The sequence below is a fragment of the Marmota flaviventris genome, chromosome 12, assembly GCF_047511675.1.
Source record: "Marmota flaviventris isolate mMarFla1 chromosome 12, mMarFla1.hap1, whole genome shotgun sequence".
Lineage (NCBI taxonomy): Eukaryota > Metazoa > Chordata > Mammalia > Rodentia > Sciuridae > Marmota > Marmota flaviventris.
The window spans coordinates 93,732,986-93,760,388 of record NC_092509.1 but is presented as its reverse complement, the minus strand read 5'-3'; the positions used below and the strand labels follow the sequence as shown (position 1 = coordinate 93,760,388).

General features: G+C 35.3%; 1 protein-coding gene across 2 annotated transcripts in view; it reads right to left on the bottom strand.

Annotated features, from left to right (window-relative positions):
• Positions 1–25,307, bottom strand: part of Edem3 (ER degradation enhancing alpha-mannosidase like protein 3) — a 79,259-nt gene extending 53,952 nt beyond the window's left edge. For both annotated transcript variants that reach the window (XM_071600228.1, XM_027935036.2), the window contains exons 1-5: positions 24,960–25,307; positions 20,328–20,373; positions 6,236–6,336; positions 5,708–5,747; positions 949–1,061 (exon numbers count right to left, since the gene is read on the bottom strand). In XM_071600228.1, the coding sequence (XP_071456329.1) occupies positions 949–1,061; positions 5,708–5,747; positions 6,236–6,336; positions 20,328–20,373; positions 24,960–25,120 (461 nt within the window). In that variant the 5' untranslated portion in view covers positions 25,121–25,307. The remainder of the gene's footprint in view (positions 1–948; positions 1,062–5,707; positions 5,748–6,235; positions 6,337–20,327; positions 20,374–24,959) is intronic.
• Positions 25,308–27,403: the final 2,096 nt, after the last annotated feature.

The following is a 27,403-nucleotide window of genomic DNA, read 5'->3' as shown; positions in this document are numbered from 1 at the left end:
TAAGTAAGGAAAGACCATAGAAGTCCTTAATTCTTTACTGGCTACTTATGTTATGGCAAACTATTAGAATTACACAGCCAACATCAGATATTCTATGTTATTGTAAAGTGTTTGGCATTTTTAAATACACTAAATTTTCTTAAAACAAAGAACATCCTAACATCTAACAAATGTGACAAATTAATCTTAACAAATTGCAAACTTAAAAATTTATCACCATAACATTTTAAAAATAAAAACCTTCTACTCCAGTAAGTGTAAAAGATTCATAAACTCTGAAAAGCTACATTACCACTCATATTTAATTGAAGAGTAGACTTATTTGAACAAAAGAAAATGAGGTACAATAATATAAAAGTAATTATTAAGTATAAAAATTAACTAATGTTGAAATGAATGACTAAATCTTATAATTACACATTTTAAAAAAATTTTTAGTTGTATGTGAACACAATATCTTTATTTTTATTTGTTTATTTTTATGTGGTGCTGAGGATCGAACCCAGGGCCTCACGCATGCGAGGCAAGTGCTCCACCACTGAGCTACAACCACAGCCCATAATTACACACTTTTAAGCACCCCAAGATCATTTCACATTGTTTAGTTGAAAGGCAATCCTATAAATTTGAATTAATTTGGCTTTGTTGAGAGGTGCATGGCTAAGGTTAACCAACTATGGAAGCTAGTGAATAAACCTGTGACATAGCTAATATGACCTATGTCCAACCTACTGTTGCTTTTTACATAGGGAATACCTCTGATGTGCAGCCTCCACTCCAAAACCAGCTGCTGTCTGTGACCAATATAAAGCAAGGTTTTCCTAACTCTGTGGGACAATACTCCAGTTTTTTAACATAAGAAACTACTTCCTTACCTTTGATCCATAAGCAATTTACCCTAAGCTTCTCAATTACTAAAATTAAAGCATTGGTGGCTTAAGTACTCACCCCAGAACTCTGATGTTTGTTTCAAAGACAGAAACAACGACATCATTATCTAAATTAACATCTCTTAAAACTTTTCTCACAGCTTCCTCAAATTCTTTAGTTTTATTTAATACCTAGGAGAAGAAAATTACAAAATGAAGTTCTTTTCTACAAAGTCAAGGACAAATATTTTCAGAATGAGCTACTAAAAGCAACTTAGAATACTTTAAAATGCAAAAAAGTGGCATATATAATAATTAATATTTCCCTTAAGTGTATTATAAAAATGTGATATCTCAAACTAAAAAAAATTAAATGCCTAATTACATAGCCTCTTTATACCTTTCTTTTTTAGACATACTGAATGAAGTATCTTTTTTTTTTTTTTTTAGTTGTAGTTGGACACAATACCTTTATTTATTTATTTATTTTAATATGGTGCTGAGGATCAAACCCAGGGCCTCCTACATGCTAGGCAAGCGCTCTACTACTGAGCCACAACCCCAGCCCCATACTGAAGCATCTTTAAAACTTTAAAACAATCATTAGCAAAACTGATACTAGTTTCTTAGTACATGTTGGGCATCTCTAAGCCAAAAATTGGAAATCTGAGCATTTTTGAGTTTTCAAGGTTATATTGGCATTACTCAAAATGTTTCTGATTTTGGATCATTTCAGATTTTTGGGTTAGGGATCCAAAAAAGTAAAGGCTATTACAGCACACCAAAATACAAAAACTGAAATCTCTAACACTTCTGGTCCCATGTATTTCAGGAAACCACCAACCCTCATAAATATGTGTGTTTCTCTCTTTCTCTCTCTCTCTCTCTCTCTCTCTCTCCTCCCCCCCCACATACACACATGAAAAACCTATGACCTCATGAGGTGAACTTTACTAGGATTGGTTTCCAAGTCAAAACCAAACAAACCACCCATCCTATATACCAAACACCATCTTAAACAACAGTTTACTCTCAGAAGAAAGTGCTTTCTTTAACTGACTGATCCTAAGCGGACACCTGCCATCTTTATCCCATGGTCGTCCTGTTCATTAAGGAAGCTGTGTAATAATACAGCTCATAGGCTCTCAGCACCAAGAAAAAAGCAGGCCCTGATCAGTATTCTGGTTCTTTCACTTACTACCTGCGATCCAAGTCAAGTTCCTTTAACCTCTGAGCCTGTTCCTTCACCTAGAAAAAGAAGAAATGCCTACTGCTACGGTTGCTTTCTTAAATGAGATAATGTGTATCAACTGCTTTTAGCAGAGTGTCTGAATACTAAGTCTTAACATCAAGTGTCTAACCTCATTACTATTATCACCACGTAGGTCTAGAATTCTGATTAAACAACTCTGTGGATTCTTGCATGAGCTCTATCACATGGCTCACTGTTATTATACAGGCTGTTTTGATCTTTCAGTCTAAATTAAGGCTGCACGACTAGATGTTATTTAGAGACTAGAGGCATTAGAAGTGTTCTTCCTTCACTTGACTGTTCAATATTTTTGTTTTAGAGTTGTTTTTTTTTTTAACTTGACCTGATACTTTCACAAAAAATTCTAATTCAGGTTTAAGACATTCCATAAGATTATGTGCCTAATTTCAAGTAAAAGTAAATCAGAGGCAAGTTCTAAGTACTAAATTCTAAGTCTTTTCAATCTCAAAACCCATGTAAACTCTGCAGCAATAAAAGTAGATGCAAATGGTCCTGGTCCCCTCACTTGTGGAATGAAACACAACAGTTCTACCCTCCCCACCCTCCAAACACATACATTTTAGTATCCAGTTTTTAATCTCATCTCACCTTCTCCCTAATCTATCTCCTGAGGTTTTTTTTTCTGTCACTCTTCTTACAAATTTCCTTCCACATGTGTTCTCTAACTGAATAACTTTTCCCCCTTCTCTCCAATATCAAACTAACCAACAATAGTACCAATATCATGTGTTTCAAATGAGAATAAAAGGGGACAGAGAGTTATCTCTGTATATAATTAGCTACAAAATTTGTTTTAAAACAGCTCCAATCGTTTCTTAATCTTCTAGCTGATAACAAAAGAACAATCCAGATCTCATCCTTTCCCCCATGATCTTTAATCTGTTTCAATTTTTTTCTACAGATTTCATGGTAATGTTGAATTTAAAGGTACCCTTAACATTTCACTGCTTGACTCTATGACAATCAATAGAAACTAGATACCTGGTATTTTGAATAGTTTAAATTTGAAGATCAAATTATGGCAATAGAAATTCTACTTAACATATTATGGTATGACAAAAATAAAAATGGTAGAGCTGTATACACTGTTACAATGATATATCCTATTAATATTTTCAAATTGTTAAATCACCAAATGAAAAATTAATCACAGAATAAATGCAAAGTCAATCAGAAATATTACTACTTGTATTGACAAATGTATAATATAGCATTCCTTCTAAATATAGCAAAACATTTCAAAGTACTTTAATTTCCTCTAATTTTTTGTTTAAATTCAGAAGAAAATATTTAATAAAAATTAATAAAAATTCAAAATAAATTTATATATTTCAAAGCTTTAATACTATGTAATAAGTTAAAGTTTAATACTATGTAATAAGTTATTCCCTCTTGAAAAGACTGAAATTTAAAGATTTCATGTAGTAAGTTTTTAAGTGTTTATCAGACTTTACTGATTTTTGTGCTTGACTCCTCTTAGACAGCTTCAACAACCAAGCATTACTTATCTAACTATAAACCAAAGATCAGCGAGAAGTAATATAGCTACTAGGGACCAGCACCTATTCTAGACCCTTTTGTAGTAAAAACAGGGGTCCACAGAAATTAAATAATTTGGCCAAGTATCACTTCTTGTTACTCCCTGCTACTCAGAGCAAGGACACAACTTACAGCACAATCTTGTTACACCACACACTTTGGTGTGGCCTACTGGATCAGAGTTCACATGTTAGCAAGATTCCTAGGCAACCTACAGTACATTCAAGCTTAAAAATTACTGCATACATCAGAATCATCTGGAAACTTGTTTATGTGCTGGGCCTCTCTCCCAGTTTCTGATTCAGTATGTCTGCAATACAGCCAGAGAATTTGTATTTCTAACTAGATCTCAGGTAATGCTGATGCTACTGGCCCAGGGATCTTATTTTGAGAACCAATGCCAAAATGTGTAACCTTTGTTAATCCTGAAGGATATAACCTTCATAATAATTAATGGCTTCCCCATTAGAGAGGCCAACAGATTTCTAAATGTAGGAAAAGTTATGCATCCTGAAACTACTTTTTCTCCTTCATTTCTGATATTTTAGAAAACTCATATGTTGAGTCAGTGTTCATGAAAATCAACTAATAACTTAGAGAAATGATGAAAAACTTGCTACATAGAGAAATAAAGCTGAGACAAATAATGAGAAACAAATTTAAGCACTCCTATGGTCTTTCCCAATGCAAAGCTTTTGCTCTTCACCTACTCCCCAAAGTAGACCTGATATGTAACAGGTACAAATAAAAATTACCTATACCTGTACAGGTACAGTTAGCAATAAGCTATTTTATGCTGAACACCCAGGACAACTAAACCAAAAATTAGGCATCAAGTAGGAGAAATGAAAAAAATGCACATTCTATTTTTCATAGATATTATAATGGGGCTTACACATTCCATTAGTCTCTTAAACAAATGAAGTTCAAAACTCTGACCCAGTTAAGAAGATCTAAACAACCACATTTTTCTCAACCATTGACACATTTTAAAACTGAAGAGACTCAACTACTATGTAGAACTATAAAGCTCTAATAGAAAATTTTTTAAAAGAGGAAAAAATAAACAGTAATACCCAGCGTCACCCAGAATAATTAAATCAGAATAACTTAAGCAGGGATTCCCCCACCCCAACAGGTGATCTTTGTAGGTTGCTATTAGAACTGAGAATCTTTGTTCTAAAAATAAAATATGCCTTGGTAAAAAAAAGAATATTGAAACTATCCAGAAGCAAAGTTTGGTTCTGAAAAATTTCTGCTACCTTGAAGATATTTTTGTCTTGTTTTGTTTTTTGAATACTAATAAGCACTTGGGACATCTACATCAGGCCTAAAGAAAATCCTTAAAAGAGATTACTTTTATACTATAAGATCTAAAAGAAAGACACTACTTGAAATCATAACATCTGGAACTCAATCTTTCCCCTTTGTGATTTCAAATAGTTCTACATCATATGAGCTTGAAGAGAGCCAAGAAGTTATTACTGCTAAAAATTACTGTTCAGAAAATACACTTGTTTATGAACATAACGTAAAAATATTCTAGTTAACAATTTCAGTGTTATTGTGGCATATCATTATGAAACAAGAATATCAATGACATTTGCCAAAAGTATTTTCTTCTAATAGCTTCAACCCAACTTAAAAAGGCTAGGAGGGGGCTGGGGTTGTGGCTCAGTGACAGCGATTTGCCTAGCATATGTGAGGCATCGGGTTCAATTCTCAACACCGCATATAAATAAATAAATAAAACAAAGTTTCATCAACATAAAAAAAAAAAAAAAAGGCTAGGAGAACCTCCCTAAGATGTCATCACATAAAGTGACAGCCCTATAAATTATTTGGGTATTTCTATTATTCTGCATAAATTTACTTGACATTCACTTGACACCATTAACTCTACAGTGATTTATTTAGAAGCAAACATCTGCACATCTTAAATTCTGAAGGCTTTTATTTTATACTGTATTGATTATATTTATAATACTTGAGTGTGTATATTATATCCAAAAAGAATCAAACGTACCACAAGAGTGTCCAAAGAATCAATCAATGTCAGGGAAAATCTGAGAAACAAGTATAATGAGACACAAAACATTAGCATTGTAAGTATTTTATTCACAAAGTATAAACAGACATACCCACATCCTATTACTGGTAGTTTCTATTAACTAGTACTTCCATATATCTATGTTGCAATACAACATAAAAAGCACTGAATGAATCTGAAAAGTCTTAACATTCTACACATCTTTGAAGATATACACAGACATTTATTAGTGATTTTAAAAACAAACGAAGATATAAAAGTAACAACACTTTATAATGTTAATATGCATATAGCTTTAACAAACTAATTTTTCTCCAATCTAAGAGGTAAATTGATCAATTTTTTTTTTACAAAGACAATAGAAAGGAACAAAAGTATTTAATGTAATACTTAAAAGTGATTTTCAAAATTTAGCAAATTCCTGGAAGTTAGATTGCAAACTGCCTCTAAGGAGCCTATGACATGGGACTGCGAATGCTAGGCCAGGCCTTGCACTCTACTCACTTTCCCAAGGCATCATCCACATCGCCCCGACTTGGCTCCTGGCCTCTCACTCGACCTCTACAGGTTAAAGGCATGAGTTCATCAGCTGGGTAAGCATGTTCCTGCAAAAGAAAACTTACTAAGTCACTAAGGAAGATAAGAGAAAGAACAAAATCATTTAGCAAATGTGACCTTTTCATGGTTAAAAAAAAAAAAGTAAGATGAGATTTAGTCAAGAGTTGTACAATCTTTAGAGTCTGGAAAATTATTATTAGTAATTTTATAATTACTAATGTAACACCTGCTTGAAAAAAAGTCAAACAATACAAAGAACATTCCTTTAAAACGCTGATAACCAGGGCTGGGGGTGTAGCTCATTGGTAGAGCATTTGCTTAGCATGTGTGAGGTCCTAGGTTCAAACCCCAGTGTCCCAAACAAAACAAAACTAAACAAAAAACCTATCCAAATAAAAACTCCCCACACAATCTGATTTCCCTCCACTAATCTCATTCCCCAGAGGCTACTACTGTTAAGACTGGCATTTAGGGTTAGGGTTGTGGCTTAGAGGTGCCTAGCACGCTTGCCTAGCATGCTTGAGGGACTTGGGTTCAATTCTCAACACCACATAAAAATGAAGATATTGTGTCCACCTACAACTAAAAAATAAATGTTAAAAGACTAGCATTTATCTTCCAGATTTATCCATACACATTCAAATGTGTGTACATATATAATTAATAATTTTTATTTATATACAGGTGCTATGCCACATGCATATACTACTTTAAAATTTGTTCAATTGAATCACAGTGAGGTTCCCCCCCATGCTAGAATACTATGGATATACTTCATTCTAATAACTGCAAAGTAATAATTTAATATTAGCTAATATTCACTGAGCACTTACATTCTAAGCACTATTCTATACATTTTAATAATTTAATTATCATAACAACCCTCTGCAATAGACTCAACTCCATTTCACAGCTGAGAAAATTGGGGCCTAGAGAAATTAAAGAAGCCTAGGCCATGCAGGTACTAAATGAAGGATCCAGAATTCAAAGCAAGGTAATCTGAATCCAGAACCTATGTATGGTTCCTGCTCCTCAGAGTATTCCACAGTAAAGACATGCCAATTTATTTATATCTTCATTGATGAATATGTAGGTTGATTTCACATTTTCAGTATACAAACAATGCTGCAATGTGCACAAGGCCTTGGGTTCAATCTCTAGCACCATCAAAAACAAATAACAAAAAAACCAATGCTGTAATGTGCATCTGCCTCTTATACATATGCTAGAATTTCTGTGAATTACTTGAAAACAACCCGCTGAGTCAAGGGTATATTAATTTTTTAGTATTCCCTTTCTTGTTCTAATAGTCATAATTAATTTTTTATATTATCAAACCAATGGCATCAATTTACAATTTATTATATTCTAACATAGGAGATAATCAATGCTTTATATTTTGCCAATCTGGATTAAAAAACTGTAATCTCAAATTTCAGTTTTAATAAGGATAAGCATCTTTTTGTTTTTATTAGTCATTGCTACTACCTTTTTGAAATGTTTGTTTATACCTTTTTTTTCCATTTTTCTGGTTTATGGGGGGGTGCAAAAGAGACTTATTATGTTTGTTATATATAGTAAATATTTTTCTCCTGTCTTTTGTCTTTTAATTTTTTTTTATGGTGTTTTCACATCAAGCTTTAAATATACAGTCTCTTCCTTTTCAGGCATACTTTATAAGACTACCCTAGGCCTCTGAAAATAGTACTCTTACAATTGTATATTTTTTTTCTTACATTTAAATATCTACCTAGAATCTACTTTGTGTTTATAATGTGAAATAGGGAATTTAACAGCATTAGCACCCCCAACAGCCAATTTTATAAATGCACTTAAAAAAAAAATTCATTCCCACAATGATTTTTCTGCTGCAATAAATTATTAAAATGTACAGAAATTCACTGCCCACAAACACACATTTTTGTAGTCTCTATTCTGTTCTGTGGACATATTTGCCTATCCCAAAACCATTATCTTAATTATTCTATCTTTGCACCATACTTTCTCACATTGATTCTAGATAATTTTAAAATTTCCTTCATATGCTAAAGTTTTAATTAGAAGAACCTAATCTGGGAGAACTGATGTCTTTACTAACTGATTCTTCCTATCTAGGAATATATTACCATATTTATTCACAATTTTATGAATTCAGTTCTCACATATTTTTTATTAAGAGCATATTTGGTTCTGACTTTTTTTTTTTTTTGGTACCAGGGATTGAACTCAGGGGCACTCAACAACTGAGCCATATCCCCAGCCCAATTTTGTATTTTATTAGGAGACAGGGTCTCACTGAGTTGCTTAATGCCTTGCTTTTGCTGAGGATGGATTTGAACTCTTGATCCTCCTGTCTCAGCCTCCCGAGCTGCTGGGATTACAGGCATGAGCCACCGTGCCTAGCTTCTCACATATTTTTATTAGAGCACTATAATATATATACATAATATATAGTGCGTACATATATTTCTAATATTCATTAACAGGTACTTTATAGTTTGGATTACTGAGATTTTTTTTTTTTTAGAGAGAGAGAGAGAAAATATGAATAAATTTTAATATTTATTTTTTAGTTTTCGGAGGACACAACATCTTTGTTTGTATGTGGTGCTGAGGATCGAACCCGGGCCGCACGCATGCCAGGCGTGCGCACTACCGCTTGAGCCACATCCCCAGCCCTGAGATTTTTTTTTAAAAGAATGACATGACAGTTCATTTTCAGTTTAGATGCTGATAAAGTACGTGCAAAAATCTTTTTTCCTACCTACTATAAACACAAGCTGAGCTTGAAAATAAAGAAATTTTTAAGTACCAAAAGTAAATAGTGGATTATAGAAGATAAAGCTGCATGACTACAACATAAGCACTAGGAATAAAGAGGCTTTAGTGGGAATCACAGTAATGCCCAAAGGGCACCAGAGTTGATGCTGCTGGCCCTGCACATGTGGCTATAGCCAGGACCAGGCTCTCTAAGTTGGCTAGCTGCTTCTATGAAACTGGACTGAAATATTTCCTACCTTCTAGTCACAGAATTAATAGAAAAGGAAAGAAACAAGAAACACCTGCTGAACTTTATATTTTCTTCACCAAGGGAGAGTCATAAAAGATTTTCCCTAAGATTAATACAATATCAGAAGCATTTAGAGGTTAGAAACATTGTGTTAACTTCATGTTTCAATTTTAGAAAACATTTATTAACTTCCTGCCAAGAAAATAATTGGATTACCATACTCTTACTTTTTCCCACTTAATATAGCACTTTTGTCAGCTATGTTATCATAGGCAGTCTTCTCTTGTGGTCTCACTTTGCATAATTTTCTACCACTACAACTTAAACATCCAAGAACATGGTTGTAACTGCATAAAATACAAATTTTGATGCTAGTTCTTTAGCCCACAAATCACTACATAAATAACAGATGTTTATCCTAATTGGCAATCAACTGTATTACTTCCTTCAATGTCAGTCAGTAACTGATCACTCTGTATATTCATATCCAAGTCCTTAAGTTCACACACAGACAGCAAGGATGTGGTGTGCTGACTTCTTGTCATTCAGTGATAATCATCTTATGTGACAGTTTACAAACTGGATAATAAAAGAGAATTAGTCAACAAAGATGAAAGCTCAGGAAAGAAAAAGAAAAAAGAAAAATGGAATGTTGGAAGTGAAATTCAAATTGAACATAAATGGGTTTAGAGAAAAAATGGCTGACCCTGGAAATGTTAACACTGCACCATTCAAGAAACATATGCAGCCAGAGAAACTTAGTGAAAGCCAAGTTATCAACATAACTTAAGAAAGTGGTTGGGAAAGGATGAAGACATCACAGAGAAGTGAGGCCTGCAAAAGCCTTCTTATTGAAGGAAGTCCAGGAACATTTCTTGACACTAAAAGAGCAAAGGATAAAATGTCAGAAGTGGATCCAAACTTAAAAGCAGTGTGAAAATTCATCAAGTATAGAAAAGATGCTTGCTCCTATCCTAAGTGATACAGTGAGAAGCCACAGGCAAGGAAGTGCTGTTCAAACTGCTTTTAATGAGTGTTTTACAAAGAAAAACAACTTATTTTTCAATATTTTTAAATATTTTTAATTGTGGTATACCAAATATCATTTTGCTATTTTTTCCATTTCTCTCTAAATTTATAAGCATCAGAAACAGACTTTTTAATGTTTTGACAAAGATTTTTCGAGGCTTATAACATTTGAATTCTAGTGTGGAACCTCAATTCCCAATATTGCTAGTGTTAGAGCCCTTCTACATGAGGGGAGTCAATTACACCATTTTTCTATGGACTCTCCATTCTTGAGGTTGTAGTTTTGACTTCTCCTAGTTGCCCAGTGTCCTCAGGTAGTTTATTCATATTAGCTTATTTTAAATATTGTTCTAGTTTTCCTGGGACAACAATCTGAATGGATGCTTGAGGCAGCTTTCCTTCAGAAATTGGAAGATACATCTCCACACCCTTCATATATTCACTGAGTACTGCTGTGGCAAAGTTTCCAAGAGCAGTCCAATCTTTTTGTACACTGTACGTAACTTGTTTTTATTACGCGAATGCCCATGAGTTTTCATTCTTAAATTTCAGCAAGAATGGTTCCAATTACATGTCCAACTTTCTCCTACTGCCTCTCACTCAACTGAATTATCTAGATTCTAAACTCATAGTACATTAAGCAAAAGAAAAATAGAGACCAGGAACATTACATATACAGTCAATAGAAAGGCAAAGACAAAAACCAAAATTAACCAACCAAACAAAACACTCAAAACTTTTAAAACTGGCTGAAGAATACGAAAAAGAAAAAGCATCGAAGCCTAAAACCTCTTCAAGTATTCATAAAAATTGAGTGCTCTATGATTCATTCCCTGAGGAAAGGATTTCAGGCAACAGATGTTTTGATATAATTAGAATCCATATACAGCTACCAAATTCTGAATTCAATACAGTACTCAGTAATTTTTTCAGCATAAATCCCTAATTACTTTTACATGTGTTTTTTCACATGTCAAATTCCTAATTACTTTTTCAGGTGTCAATTCCAATAGAACTGATTTCCCAGAATGGACATATTTCACTGCTTCATAGTTTAATATTTAACATAAAAGTAACAGAAGTCAGGAAAACCAAAATTTTAAAAGTTGCTGATGTATTTCAAAAGTCATTCTGTAAAAAGCTCATTGAAATGTTAATTTGGTTGTTAAAATTTCCTTTCTATTTTAAACCCCTGCTTAGAAAACTTCACACTATTTTTAAGGTTTTATAAAACAGACACAAACACCTCTGTCTGAAATAAAATACAAACTCCAAATAAAATATGAAAATCCAAACCCTGAACTTACCTAATAATAAAAATGTAACTAGCAAGCAAAGCATAACAATCACATAAAGGAGTTTTGAGCCACGTATGAAAATATTTTATGTCCTTTTGTTTCAAGATTAAGGATAAAAGTAAAACCACACCCTTTTCTTTGAGTTAACCACAAAGCAAACTAGAGAGGGCTCCAGAAAGTAATGCATACGTGGCAAATAAACAGAGACTTCAAACATCCTGGCTGTCCCAAGTACAGTAGTATCTCCTCTTCACAGTGTGCTTCCAGGCATGACTGAGAGCCACGAAAACATTTAATAACCACCACTCAGAAATAAAATACGAGTGATAAAAAAGTCCTATACAAATTAAGTAGAACATGTGCCTAGTTAAAGCAAAAGGGTAAAAGTAAATTATAAAGAAACAGTAGATTCTCCACATCAGACTTAAATTTAATAGGGCCTTGAGGTGACAAACTGATCTAAAACAATCAAAGCAACATCAAAAACTTACTTTTTAGTAAAATAAATTCTAAAATTAGGTAAGAGAGAAGGTTTTATTCTACTAAAACCAATAATTTAAAAAATCATTAATTATAAAAATTGTTGGAAATACCAGTTATGCTTATTTTCAATAGTTACATACACTTTTTAATGTTTTATTCCAGATCCTCATTGTTAAATATCCTTCCTCCCTAAGGCAGCTAAGATACTCCTTCTTAAAATAAAAACACAACAAAAATAAATAAAAACTAATAAACATACTAGCTACTGCACCTGCACAATCTACCAATTGTCTTTTCAATTCCACTCCTTTTCTATTTATCACTTATATTCATTTATCAATTTTTTCAGGTGTTTAGAAATTCACTTATCTAAATTATTTGACTAACTTCCTACACTGAATATTTGTTGTCCTTTAAGGTATCCTATTTCATGAAATGTTTCTCTACTGAGAAGAAAAAAAACTGGAGTTGTCTCATATGATTTTAAATTAATCACTACAGATGTAATTATATTTCAAGTTTGTATTCAAATTTAGATGAAAACAAAAGTCTCCAAATTCTTTAATATATCTTAAAGTCAATTTGGTTTTGGTCAATAAAATAAATCAAACTGATATAATATTGTTATATGAAAAAAATAATAAATAATGAAATAAAGTCTTGCTACTAGCAGATTTTTTGAATAAAAAGATTATAACAAGGGCTGGAGCTGGAGCTCAGTGGTAGAACACATGCCTCATACGTATGAGGCACTGGGTTTATCCTCAGCACTACATAAAAATAAATAAAATAAAGATATTATGTCCATCTACAACTAGAACCCGTGCAAAGAGGGTTTTTAAAAAAAAAATTATAACAATAGATGCAGAAAAAGCATCTGGCAAAATTTATGATCAAATTTCTCATTCCAGGAATAGAGGGGAATTTAAGTTGATAAAGCGCATCAACAACAACAACAACAAAAAAACCAACCCAACATCTAAACTTGTACTCAATAGTGAAAGACTTTTACCCTAAAATTATGAATTAGGCAAGGATCTCACCATTTCTCTTCAATATGCTACTGGAGGTCCAAGCCACTGCCGTAGCAGATGGCATGACTGACCATATGGAAGATCCTAAGGAATTTACCAAAGGGCTACTAGAAACAACAAGTTCAGTCTGTCAGAAGACAAAAGTTACTGTATTTCTGTGTAATATTAATGGGAATATGGGAATTGAAATTAGAAAACTATCATTTACAATAGCATCAAAATACAAAATATTTTGGATAAATTTAGCAAAAGCTACACAAAGACCTGCACATTTAAAACTACAAAATGTGGCCTGAACATTAAATAAGGCCTAAATAATGAGACAGAAACATTATATTAATGGATTAAAAGACAATGTTGTTAAGAAATCAATCTCTCTAAATTGATTCTCAGATTTAAACTGTACATGAAAGCTCAAAGGACTTTTTAAAATAGAAATTGACAATGCGATTCTAAAATTTACGTGAAAATGTAAAGGATCTAAAATAGCCAAAACCATATTGAAAATAAACAACAAAACTGACAGATCAACACTGCTTGAGTTTAGAACTCAAAATGAAGCTATAATAATCAAGACAATGAGATATTGGTATAAGGATATTTAGATCACTACAACAAGATACAGAGTCTACAAAGAGACCCACATGTGCATACAAATGGTCTATGGATTGTTTACCCCCTCCCCCCCACACACACACATATCAAGGTAATTTAGTGGGGAAAGAATATTAATTTTAACAAATGGTGATAGAATAATTGGATAGCCTCATAGGAAAAAAAAATGTAAATCCACCTTTACCTCATACCATATACAAAAAATTAATTCAAAATGGATATAAATCTAGATGAACAAGTTAAAATTATAAAACATCTATAAGAAGAAAAGAAAAACTTTGTGATCTTGGGCTAGACAAATTTTTTTAGGTAAGATATTAAAGGCATGAATTATAAAAGAGAAATTGATAAATTGGACTTGATAGATAATCTTTACAACTTAGTAATAACAGAACAAATGACCTGATTTTGAAATGGAAAAAAAGATGTGAACAGACGCTTTATCAAAAAAGATACAGAGGCTGGGATTGTAGCTCAGTGGTAGAGAGCTTGCTTAGTATGCTTAAGGCGCTGGGTTCAATCCTCAGCATCACATAAAAATAAATAAATAAAATAAAGGTATTGTGTCCATCTACAACTAGGAAAAATATTTTAGAAAAGATATATGAATAGCAAATAGGCACATGGGAAGATTTTCAACATATTATACATCAGGAAAAATCAAATTAAAGTCATACATTATACATCCACTAGAATGGTAAAATTAAAAAGACTAAAAATACCAAGTTTTTTAGAGGACATTTAGTAACTGAAAATCATACACTGCCAGTTGCAAACACAAAATATTGCAGCTACTTTAGAAAAGTTTGGAAGTTTCTTATAAAGTTAAATTTACATATGACCTAGTAGTTCTACTCCTAGGTGGAAAATATATGAAAACATATGTCCACACAAAAACTTGCACTCTCGAGTTCATAACAGTTTTATAATAATATCAGAAACAAGTTAAATACTCATCAACAAATAGTGTTCTATCAAAATCAACTGAACATTACTGAGCAACAAATACACTATGATGTCTCACCAATATCAGTAAATCTCAAAAGCATCATGCTAAATGAAGAAACCTGTATCAAAAGACTATATACTGTATGACAACGTGAAATCCTAGAAAATGGAAAACTACTGTGACAAAAAAAAATGAAGCAACATTTGGAAGGGTCAGAAGTGAGGGAAAGGAATTTACTGCAGAGGAGCACAAAGAAAATTTGGGGGGATGATAGAAATGTTTTATATCATGATTATGGTGGTAATTAAATAATTACATACAAATGTCAAACTAAGAATTGGGCACTTAAAATTGGAACTTTACTGCTCATAAATCATACCTAAATTATATTAATTAAACAGATCTAGTTCTCCTGAATTAAAACTCTATTTGGGGTACCAGAGTATAATTAAAAAACATTATGAGTTAATATGACAGCATTCTTGTATAGGTTTGGTGAGGTTTTAGGATGCTCCAAAAGTAGAGGTCAAGGAACAATGACTAATACATGATAATCCCACAATGGTTTATACAAAGAGATAAATATAAATTTATATCCTCTAAAATACTTTGTTTACAGATTTTTTTTTATTTGCACTGTGGATTGAATCCAGGTACATTTAATCACTGAGCAATGTCACCAGCCCTTTTTATTTTTCATTTTGAGACAGGGTCTTGCTAAGTTGCTTAGGGCCTCACTAAATTGATGAAGCTGGTCTCAAACTTGCTATCTTCTTGCCTCAGCCTCCTGAGTTACTGAGATTATAGGTGTGTACCACCATGCCTGGCCAGATTATTCTTTTTAATGAACAAACTATTAAAAAGAAACATCAGGTACAGTCTCAGATGGAGAAGATGAAAAAAATTCCAGGTGAATGTACAACAATGTGAATGAACTTAATGCCACAGAACTGGCATTAAGTTAACTTATGAACTTAATGCCACAGAACTGGCATTAAGTTAACTGTATAGTTAAAAACAGTTTCTCTGGTTCAACAATAAACATTAATCAACTATTTCTTTTACGAAATCAAACTTAAAAGTGGTTATAGCATTAGCTATGATTTTACTAGTTAATGGACACTGTGCTTACCAATTCATTCCAAGTCTACTTGTAATACTTAGTGCTCTACCAAGTGCAGTTATTGCTTAAGAGAGTTTCTATAGTAGTCAGGAAAAACACTGGGAAATAAATACCATGTTAGAGTTAAGATCCAAAAAGGTTCTACATTTGTGTGTTCCAAATACATGTCATTTTGTCATCTACATTAATCTGTGAACTGAACTTAGCATAAAGATTCAAAAATATGCTACTAGGAGCCCTAAAGTGACTATAGTCTGGGGTTAAGTAAGGTTACACAAAATTTGCCAAAATAAATGTTAAATTTCATGTTATTTTGGGAAAAGAGAAAGCCATCTGTGCAACTCACTGTGGATAAACTGAATTCTGATTAGGGTTAGAGATCTGTCAATCATTACAATATTAATGATTATGCCAATAATTGATGAGATCAGAAAATTCCTGAATGTAACTCCAGGGATAGCAGAGATATAATAATCTACCAAGAGCTGGCAGGACATTTTTATTAAGAAATAAACTGAAGAAAACCTTTTATTTCATGACCAGAAATAAAAAGTAAACTCAAAGGGCACATGCCCAGAACAGGAAAGAATATATGTGTTTTAAGGAACTTCTCTGTACAATCTGAAGAAAAAGCTCAGAATTAAAGCTTAAATGAATTTTAGAGGGCAATATCAATCTCAGGCAGAGGATACATAATAATAATAGTAGTAGTTATTATTAGCAGTTGTTAGTAGAATAGGTAGTAAATTCTTACATAGAGCTATTATCAGTAGCAGTTGTGAGGAATAGTAGTCAATTCTTGCATAGCACTTCCTATCACTGTAAGGCTTGCAAACCATTGTCTCTATTTCACAGAGATGAGGAAACAGGCTCTGGGAGATTAGGTAACTTTCCCATTGTAACCCAGCTGGTAGGTGGCAGAGCCATCTCAGGGTATCCTGTTCCAAGTCCAGAGCTTTTGCTCTTAATTACATTATGTTGCCTGTCTTTGGAAAATACCATTGTTTTCCTGGGAACTAAGAAGGCTAAAGGAACTGTTAACTACAGACTAGGCCAGAGAATATAAGAAAAACTATGAAATGAGGAAAAGCTATCAATATTTATTAAAAGCCCACCATGCACCAGATATTTTACACTTTAGCAGAGTAAGCAACTGACAATTACAAAGTAAGGAGATTTAAGAACCCCAAATTCACCATAAACATGAGTGTGTGTATGTGTGTGTGGGGGGGGGTAATGAGAATGGAACCCAAGAAAGAGGGAGAGAGGGAGAGAGGGAGAGAGGGAGGGGGGCTGGAGGAAGAGAGGAAGAGAGGGGGAGAGGGGGAGAGGGGGAGAGGGGGAGAGAGTATGTGTGTGTGTTAATTACTGGGGATAGAACCCAGGGCTTCAAGTATGCCAGGCAAATGCTCCATCACTAAGCCACATCCCCAACCTCATAAATTTGTATTTTTATTTATTGATTTGGTACTGGATATTTAACCCAGGGGTGCTATACCACTGAGCCACATCACATCCCCAGTCCTTTATATTTTTTTTATTTTGAGACAGGGTCTCACTAAGTTGCATAGGGCTTCCTTGATAAGTTGCTGAGGCTAGCCTCAAACTTGCAATCTTCCTGCCTCTTCGTCCTGAGCCACCAGGGTTACAGGTGTACACCACCTCGCCTGGCCATAAACTCATATTTTGAAGAAAGTTATTATTTCTTTGCAAAAGGCAAATATGGAGTGTAATACTCAAATACAAAAAATGAACATTACTTGATTTTATCTTTACCAATAATTCACTTTTAAAAAAAATAATAAGCACTTATATTCCACATTCAATGCATAGAAAATAAAAAATTAAAAATAAAGAAAAAGAGTCTCTGTTCTTAAAAAATCTTATTGTTTACAATAGTACTTTGTAATCACCTCCATTTTACATCACTAAGACATGGCTCCAAGGGGTTAAATGATCGGTTTAGGGTCTAAACTAGTGAAGAGCAGACTCAGAAGTTGAACTCAAAACCATCTAACCCTAAAACTAATACATTTTTGCGTGGTAACAAGCTAACAGTGTTTCTGAATGTAGAAACTAGAAAAACGTTTCAAGTAACTTCAAATAACAATTAAAAGGTACCTGGATTCTCTTTAATATTTTAGAACTGTGTCATATCAGTTGAGAACTTGAAAAGGGGAAGGATAAACTCTAGACTAAATCTTGGGTTACATACCTCATACAGATTGAGCCTAACATGAGGACAATGCAAGAGTCATGCAGATTGTAAAATATTTGAACATTTAAAAATGAATTGCAGTGAGTATGGCCCACTGGAAATATGCAAGAGGCTGCTTTCAGAAATTCCCAGTCTTTGGAGTTGAAATCTCTCTAGCTTAAATCTCATAAGTAGTTGTAGCAAAAAGTTAACCTGGTTAGATTACAAAAGGAACTCGGCCAAAAAGTTAGCTGAAGGCTGCCCTCAGTACCTGCTTTGTCACAAACTCATTATTTAAGTATACTCTATGGTGAGAAAAAAAATGTATTGGTATAACTTTCTGTTGTTTAAGAGACACAAGATATTAAAGGTATCAAGCTTTATAAAGAGAAGCTCCTATTCCTAGTAAGAAGTAGTAAATTTATCTAGTTAAATACTTTTTTCGACTTTCTAACCAAAAGTCTACATTTATGAGATGACTATGATTTGGGGAGTAGAGCATGAATCTACCTGCCCCTCTCAAAATCATTAGCCTAGATTTGTTAAACTATGCTTTATCCAAACTGAATTAAGCAGGTATAAATAATTTTCAAAAAAATATTAAGGGAATGGCTGAAGTCTAAAAATAAACTTAAAACTCTTGTTTTCAATGTAGATCCAAAAACTTAATTACTATCATATTCTAAAATATTAAGAAGTCAAAATGTCCTCTTACTAAATGAGCAATATAAGAGAGAACAAGGATTATCAAATGTAAAACATGTTTTAAAAAGACAAAAACAAAGTACATATACTCAGATGTTCATCAACGATAATGATGTTATCGTATGAAGATATTTGGTTGATATATAATGAAAATGGATTCAAAGAACTATACCTCTTGAAAAATATTGAAAACAAAATTCTACTTAGCTTCCTGCCAAACTTTTGCCAACTACATTTTAAAGACTATAATCATAAAAGAAAATCTGCTAACATTTTTATTTCATTTTTGGTACCAGGGATTGAATCCATACAGGGGCCCTCAAACAATGAGCCACATCCCCAGTCTGCTTTTTTATTTTTGGAGACAGGGTCTCACTAAATTGCTTAGGCCCATGCTGTGTTGGCTTTGACCTCTCGATCTTCCTGCCTCAGCCTCCCAAGCCGCTAGGACTATAGGCATGTACCACCACGCCTAGGACATATTTTTTAAATGTGAAAACAAGGTTATAAAAAGTAATTCTTGGGCTAGGGATGTAGCTCAGTGGTAAAGCTACTTCCCTAGGATGCCAGAGGCCCTGGGTTTGATCCCTAGCTCTGCAAAAAAAGAAAAAAGAAAAGTAATTCTCAAGATAATTTGATTGAACACTTAAAATTATACAAATTTATATGCAAAACTTTCTTTCAAACTCTAAAATCTGCCCTACAGATTGTGTAATAGATGTCAAGAATTTTCACCTTGTAAAACTGAAACCATATTTCATTTTAAAGGAGTTTTAAAACAGTATAGATTAGTATAGCAGAAAGCAAAATGTATTCAATTCAGAGTTCACAAGGATATAATTTGAATGGAAGCTAGGTGATACAATTCGTCTCTTTTAATGGTTTTCTTCAAAGATTATATAAAGTAATAAAAGTTTTTTAAATTAAGAATTTCCTTTAAAGTCACGGCTAACTTCGTTTTCATGTTTTCATCCCTAATATCTAGTTATATAAAACACTCAATGAGCATTGTTGAAAATGCCCAAGGACGCTTTATTTAATTTTTTTAGTACCAGGGATTGAACCCAAAGGTGCTTAACCACTGAGCCACATCCTGAGTACCTCCCCCCACCCCCCGTTTTAATATATATTTATTTAGAGATAGGGTCTCACTGAGTTGCTTAGGGCCTTGCTAAGTTGCTGAGGTTGGCTTTGAACTCTCGATCCGCCTGCCTTAGGCTCCCAAGGCACTGAGATTACAGGCTTGCTCCACAGAGCCCAGCTCCAAGGAAACTTTAAATACAAAGTTTAATGAGCGATTTTCAATTTATTCTTACCTATTTGATATATCTATCCATTCACTTAGAACTACCACACTCTGTTGCTTATGCTTGCCCAGATGTTTTTAAAATCTTTTAAAAATTTTTTCCATATTTTGTTAATTGGTGCTTTATAATTGTACATAAAGATGGAACTCACTATTACATATTTGCTCACATGCACACAATAAAAGCTTTCTTTAAAAAATGTGCTAGTAATGTGGGTTTCAAAATTCCCAGTTATGGTGCTTTATAATAATCAGCTTATATAAATGAAAAAATTAGCTTTCTACTTACCATATAGTTACCATAAGCATGATCAAACATTTCCAGTACTTGATTCCTAATTTCAAAAAACACAGAAATGGAGAAAAGTTAAATACATTATATTTATCATGTTACAAAAAGTTAATTCTCCCTAAGTATACAAACAAAAAGCAAAAGAAATATTTAGTTAGACGGGGACATAGAGAGTCAGGAAATATACCAGTTAGTAAATAAATTTTCATAAACTCACTGCAAAGAGCTGGGTCAAACTTTACTCCTGGTAATTGACAAAAAGTTCATCTTATAATTTTTCCTTTTAAAAAAAAAAAAAAAAAAACCTGCAAATGATGTGTGCCATGAACAGAGGGAAGGAATCTTGATGAAAGAGGGAAGGAAATCTGATGATGAAAACCAATTACTATACCTCTTAACATAATTATTTAATATGTGTCTTGAAGGGGGAATACGGCTGGAGAGCTCCAAAAGAAATAATTATTGGTACCATTCATCATTCATCCTATGTGTCCTACCAAAAGCGAGGGATGGGTGTGTGTGAATAGTGATATGAAATAATATTTAATTAAGCCAATGTCTTTCCAAATAAAATGAATAAAAGCAGTAATGTCTAATTTAAGAATATATTTATGGTTTGTCACATTTCCAAAAGATATTTTATGATGTACTCTGTTCCCTTTAAACAAACAAACAAACAAAAAACCCTATAAAAATAGTATTCACCTGTAAAGTGAGAAACCTAAGGCTCAAAAACATTAATATGCTGTAGCTAACATCACTCAAGACCTTCAAGGTGGCTATTTAAAAAGGATTTCAGATCCCCACACTAGATTTACTAAACCAAAACCTATGAACCAGACGTAGTGGCACACGCCTGTAATCCCAGCAACTTGGGAGGCTGAGGCAGGAGGACTGCAAATTCAAAGCCATTCTGGGCAACTAAGTCAGATTCTGTCCCAAAAAACAAAAAGCACTGGGGATGTAGCTCAGTGGTAAGGCACATTCCCAGTAGTGCAAAATAATAACAACAACAACAATAACAGAAAACAAAAACAAAAGAACCACTTATAAGGTTGGGGAAAAGGAATCAGTGTCTCAACATTCAGGGGCTTGAATGCTATTAGAAAAACCACAAGAGTATATGTTGTGGCCAGGACAAGGTCAGAGCTCTCAAAAATTAACAAAGGACAATAGCTAAACAATCTATTATTAACTCTTCCCCAAATTCCAATTACTAGTAGCAAGAACTGAAAAAGTATAAAGAAATAGATAGTATTTTTATTTTGCCTCCTATTATAATACAACTGTTATTTTTGTCATTGCAATTGTGGATGATGAAATACTGATAATAAACAACCTAGGAGACAGAAAAGACCTAATTTCTGGACCCTGTCTATAAAGACCAGCAAAATCAGGTACACTCAAACTTGTGATATGAATAAGCCCTGAAAACATTTTTTTAAATGAATAATAATAATTTTAAAACACCCAATCAGTAAACCCAGGTGCAGGCCTATAATCCCTGACTACTAAGGAGGTTGAGACGGGAGGGAGGATTCAAAGTTCAAGAACAGTTGGTCAACTTAGCAAGATCCTGTCTGAGGATGTAGCTGAGTGGTAAAGTGCTTGCCTAACACACACAAGGTCCTGGATCCCCAGTAACAGAAGGAAAACAACACCTCATCATTAGAAATATTGTATTCACTTGGTTAAAACATTCATTCTTTATGAATTTGTATAGGTTTAATAGAATATGGGGGCTGGGTTGTGGCTCAGTGGTAGAGCACTTGCCTAGCACTGGGTTTGATCCTTAGCACCACATAAAAAATAAACAATAAAGGTATTGTGTCCGTCTATAACTAAAATATTTTTTTTAAATGATTAAAACCAAGAAGTAGAAATTGCTATAACTAGAAATGGTAGTGCCTAGGAAGGAGTGTTCCAAATGACAAGCTTTAACTTGCTAACCCAACTTTGCTAGCACTGAATTTTCAAAATTATGAGTAAATTATGATTGCTTACAAGCAAGACACACTATTTTTCCAATCCTTTCATTTACGCATCTCTTGTGATCAGCAAATTTCACAACACATACTTCAAAGTGGACATATTTAATATCTAGCTGCTCTCTGACTTACTCACAAGTCCTAAGAAAGACATATTTAAACACAAAATAATATTTAAATACAAAATAATTGCTATATTAAACAGAAAAATTGTTCCTATAAGATTTTACATCTGTTCAACAGCTGAATAAAAATATATTGAAAAGCATATCTCCAGTTTAAAAATCATGTCTTTTTCATTTTAGATAATTTTTAAAGTTACATTGCCTGCCAACACCTATGGTAATTGAATTGTTTTAGAGTCATTTTTAAACAAAAAAAATAGCATTAGCAAAAGCTGCCCTAACATTTGGAAACAAAATTAAAGAACAATGTATTCCATGAAAGATAAGACTATGATCAGGTAAATAATCCACAAAGTACAAGCAACTGCTTACTATTCATAATAATCCCAGTTTTTTATTTTCTGTTTGGTTTGGGGTGCAGGGAAAAGGGTAGCTCTTTGTCTTTTTATTATAAATCTTATTTGGACTTTTTTAAAAAAATCACACAGGTAAATCTAATAAATCAGAGTTCACATTCTGAAAGTTTCCAAAGGGGAAAGTCATCATATATTTGTGGTTTGTAGCTCTAGTCTTATTCTACTCTTACTCTAGGACAATCTAAATTAAGAAGCCTAAATAACTGTAATTCACTTTTGCAAATGATCTCAAATTTTGAGCTGAAATCTCAAGCCCATTTGGTTGGATTTTTCCAGCTGAAAATTAATTCTAATAAAAAAAAATGAGTTATCCAATGACCCTTTCAATTAACTTTTTTAAGGAGAAAGAACAATGTCAAATAAAATACCTATGGTCCTTAATCAACTTCATATGTCTAAGTTTTAAGAAAGTGCCAAATGGATGGGATCTGGGATCAGACAGACCTTGGTTTGAAAACTGGTTCCACCAATTACTAGCTTCACAACTCTTAACAAGTTAACCTTAAATCTCAGTTTCTTCACTTAACAAAATGAAAATCCCATTCAACTCATGAAATAATAGTATTACAGAGATAACACAAGTACTAACAAAATGGGGTATTCATTAAAAGTTGTCAATGATACATTAAATTCACTGAGAAAATTTAAGACACTAATTAGTTTACTGGGTAATTTTGTTTTGATAGTTAATACTTTTATCTTTTTTCCATTGTGATCTTTATTGGTATTTTATTTAAAATAGATTCTTGCAATCATTTAAATAAAGAAGTACATAAATTAAAACCTGATGGTTCCACCTCCCTTTCATCCTAACGCTATGAAATAATTATCTTTTCATTTTTTCAAATCTTATTAGACAATATTTTTTCTTTTAAAAATATGGTATAGTACTATATATAGATTATTCCACAACTTGCTTGTGCATGTGTGCATGTATGTGTGTGTGTGTGTGTGTGTGTGTGCTGGAATACATCCTGAACAGCCTTCTAAGGACGCACCTCCTTCTTCCTAATGCATGAATACTACTCCATAATACATGCAACATATTCAAGCATTTCCCTCCAAGGAACAGTTCTCTTATAATGTACATCTATCTCAGTGCTTTTGTTTCTCCAAGACGGAATCCCAGGGGTAGGACTGATGAATCAAACAGTATGCACAATTTTAATTTTAGGCGATACAGTCTGTAAGTCACATTTACACTCCCATTAAGTTTTTTCCCCAAGTCGTAATTAGACAGTACAGTATCCTTGTGTTTTGTATTTACTAATCTGTTAGGCAAAAGCAGCTGTCTTGTTTTAATCTGCATCTCTTACATTTATGTGGTTGAATAAATAACTTTTCATGTTTATTGACCACTTGCAGTCCCTCTTCTCTGACTTAACTGTTCATACTTTCGCCCATTTTCTATTGGTTCTCGGCTTTTTTCTTATGCTTATGTGGAATCTCGTGCCAATTAGCATTACTGAGCCTAAATTAAATGCTGAAAATCCAACTGATAGTTTTATGACACTTTCAAGCTGATAAAACGACTCTGGGTACAGTGAGTAGGTACACTTATTTAGGACTTTTGATTAATACTATCAAACAGTCTACTATGAAAACCGCAGTCAGGAAAACACTGCAAGGAAATAGTAAAATCTGTAAAGTTCCAATGAACGTCCCTTTTCCCTAACAGGTGTAAGCCTTAACTAATGCGAGATCAGCAACATTTTCCAGCTGGGAGTTCATCTGGGCGAGAAATCTAACCACGCCTCTGTGGGCAGGCAACCGCAGGACTCTTGCACGCGGCTACATGGGCTGTAGCCCCCTCACGGGTCACTGACATGGCAGCTGTGTTGACACACCACGGCTGGACTCAAGAAGCCCGCACATGTCACCGACAGCCCGGGCGACACCTCGACAGCCTCTCGAGGTCACGTCGCGGGCAGCGGTTCCCATCTTCCCGGACCCCTGTCCACCCCTCCGAGGTCCTCGCGCGGCAGCAGCTGTTCCACTCGCGACAGGAGAGGCCACTGCGCGCCCGGGTGTCAATGACAGGCACCTCGCCTGTGGTCAGCCTCACCAGGAAACCCACCCCAGGCTGCCAAGCACCCTTACCCAAGCTTCTGTTTCTCCTCCCTACTCATGGGCGCGGCCACCGCCGTCCCCACGGACGTGGCCGACACCAGGCAGAGCGCGGCCGTCGCCGCCACCAGGCTCCATGGCGCTCGCTGGGGGACCGGAGACCCAGAGCCCCGGCCGCCGCCGGCTTCGCTCATGGCCCCGCGGTTCCGCGCACGCGCAGCTGCTATGCCCGGTCCGTGGGACACATCGCCAGAAGCCGGTGGCGAGGGAGCTGCAAGCCGTGCCGCGGGCGGGACGTGGAGTGAGGCGGGCAGCCGCCGGCGCCAAACTGTTTGCTGAAGCCACCGAGCCGGTCCCCAGCGCCAGCGCTGCCACCGCCCTCCGCCCTCAGCAGCAGGGAGCGCCTCCCCCAGCTTTCCGGTGTCGTAGTCTAGGAAACCGCCTCCCCCAACGCTACTTCCGGGTAGGGCCGCGGCGTTGAGCCTCAGGACCAATGGAGACCGCCTTGGAGAGGGCCAGCGCCGGCGCCGGGCGAGCGCATTGGCCCTGAGAAGTGAGACGTGGACGAAAGGCGGGACGGGGGAGGGATCCGCCGCTGCGACCCTCCTCCGACCCTCCAAGTCGCCACCTGGGGACTTCCAGTCCCAGCGTGCGCTGTGGAGCCCCGCACCCCCATATCCCAGCTCGCGCCTCCTCCGTAAATTGCGTCCCTGGCTGGCGCGCTGCACCCTGGGATGTGTAGTCTTCGCGGGGCGCAAACGGCTCCGTATGCCCCGCTCTCCCCAGCGCCCCGCGGCATCCTCCTTCGGTGGGCTGCAGGGTCCCGTCAGCTGTTGATCCCTCTTCCTACGCGGGATGTTTCCCTGAGGGCGGACAAGATGAGGCGTACCATACCTAGGTCGGTGCTTAGGAAGTAGTGTTGGAACCGTCCTCTGCCTTCAGGGAGATTACAAAACACGAAAACAGCAAATGAGTTAAGCCTTTGACAGCATTGTACTCAAGTGTTACTTACATTATTTTATATACTCTTCTTGACTCTAATAGGTAAGTACCCACCACCAGCCCTCCATCATTTGCACACGAGGAAACGAGGCTTAGAGGAATTAGTAAACCAATCCTCCTGACACTGCTGGATTGCATTGCAGCCAGCCTCTGATTCAGAAGTCGTTGCATTTAGCACTGGGCAGAATCACAAAGACGAAGAAGGGTGCATAAGGACTAGTTATCAAAAAAGTTAGGTGTAAGATAAAATGAGCTGTAGGTTCCTCTTGAAAAAGCACATTGCTTTTTCTTTTGTGGTATTTCAGTAAGTGCAAAGTGGAGGAGCGTGGATGTGACTTCTGTGACCACAGTAAATTGCTTATTTGTCCCCTCAGCGGAGTTCAGCTCTCTGGATAATTCCTTGGCTTGTATAACCTTACCACTTACCTCTTTGATTAACCATTCAGGCTCCATTAGTGACGCCCCTTCCTTCACTCCCCATCTCTCCTCCAACAACTCCTCCTCCTCCTCCTCCTCCTCCTCCTCCTCCTCCTCCTCCTCCTCCTCCTCTTCAAATACAGGTTTCTTTCTGTCCTTTTTCTCTTCATTTTCTAATTATTCCTTGGTGATTTCTTATATGGAGCCAACTCTATTTCTTGGTTGATTTCTAGATCAGTATATGCCCTGATCATTATACCCATCCTCCCTAATAGAAATTTCCTATGCCTGGCCCAAGAGTAGCTCAAATGTAAAATGAATGTATTTAGAATCACCTTCACAAGCAGTATGGAGATTTCTTGGAAAGCTGGGAATGGAACCACCATTTGACCCAGCTATTCCCCTTCTCGGTCTATTCCCTAAAGACCTAAAAAGAGCATGCTACAGGGACACTGCTACATCGATGTTCATAGCAGCACAATTCACAATAGCAAGACTGTGGAACCAACCTAGATGCCCTTCAATAGATGAATGGATAAAAAAAATGTCGCAGTTATACACAATGGAGTATTACTCTGCATTAAAAAATGACAAAATCATAGAATTTGCAGGGAAATGGATGGCATTAGAACAGATTATGCTAAGTGAAGCTAGCCAATCCCTAAAAAACAAATGCCAAATGTCTTCTTTGATATAAGGAGAGTAACTAAGAACAGAGTTGGGAGGAAGAGCATGAGAAGAAGATTAACATTAAACAGGGGTAAGAGGTGGGAGGGAAAAGGAAAGAGAAGGAAAATTGCATGGAAATGGAAGGAGACCCTCATGGTTATACAAAATTACATACAAGAGGAAGTGAGGGGAAAGGGGAAAAAAACAAGGGGGAGAAATGAATTACAGTAGATGGGGTAGAGAGAGAAGATGGGAGGGCAGGGGATGGGGGATAGTAGAGGATAGGAAAGGCAGCAGAATACAACAGACACTAGTATAGCAATATGTAAAACAGTGGATGTGTAACCGATGTGATGCTGCAATCTGTATACAGGGTAAAAATGGGAGTT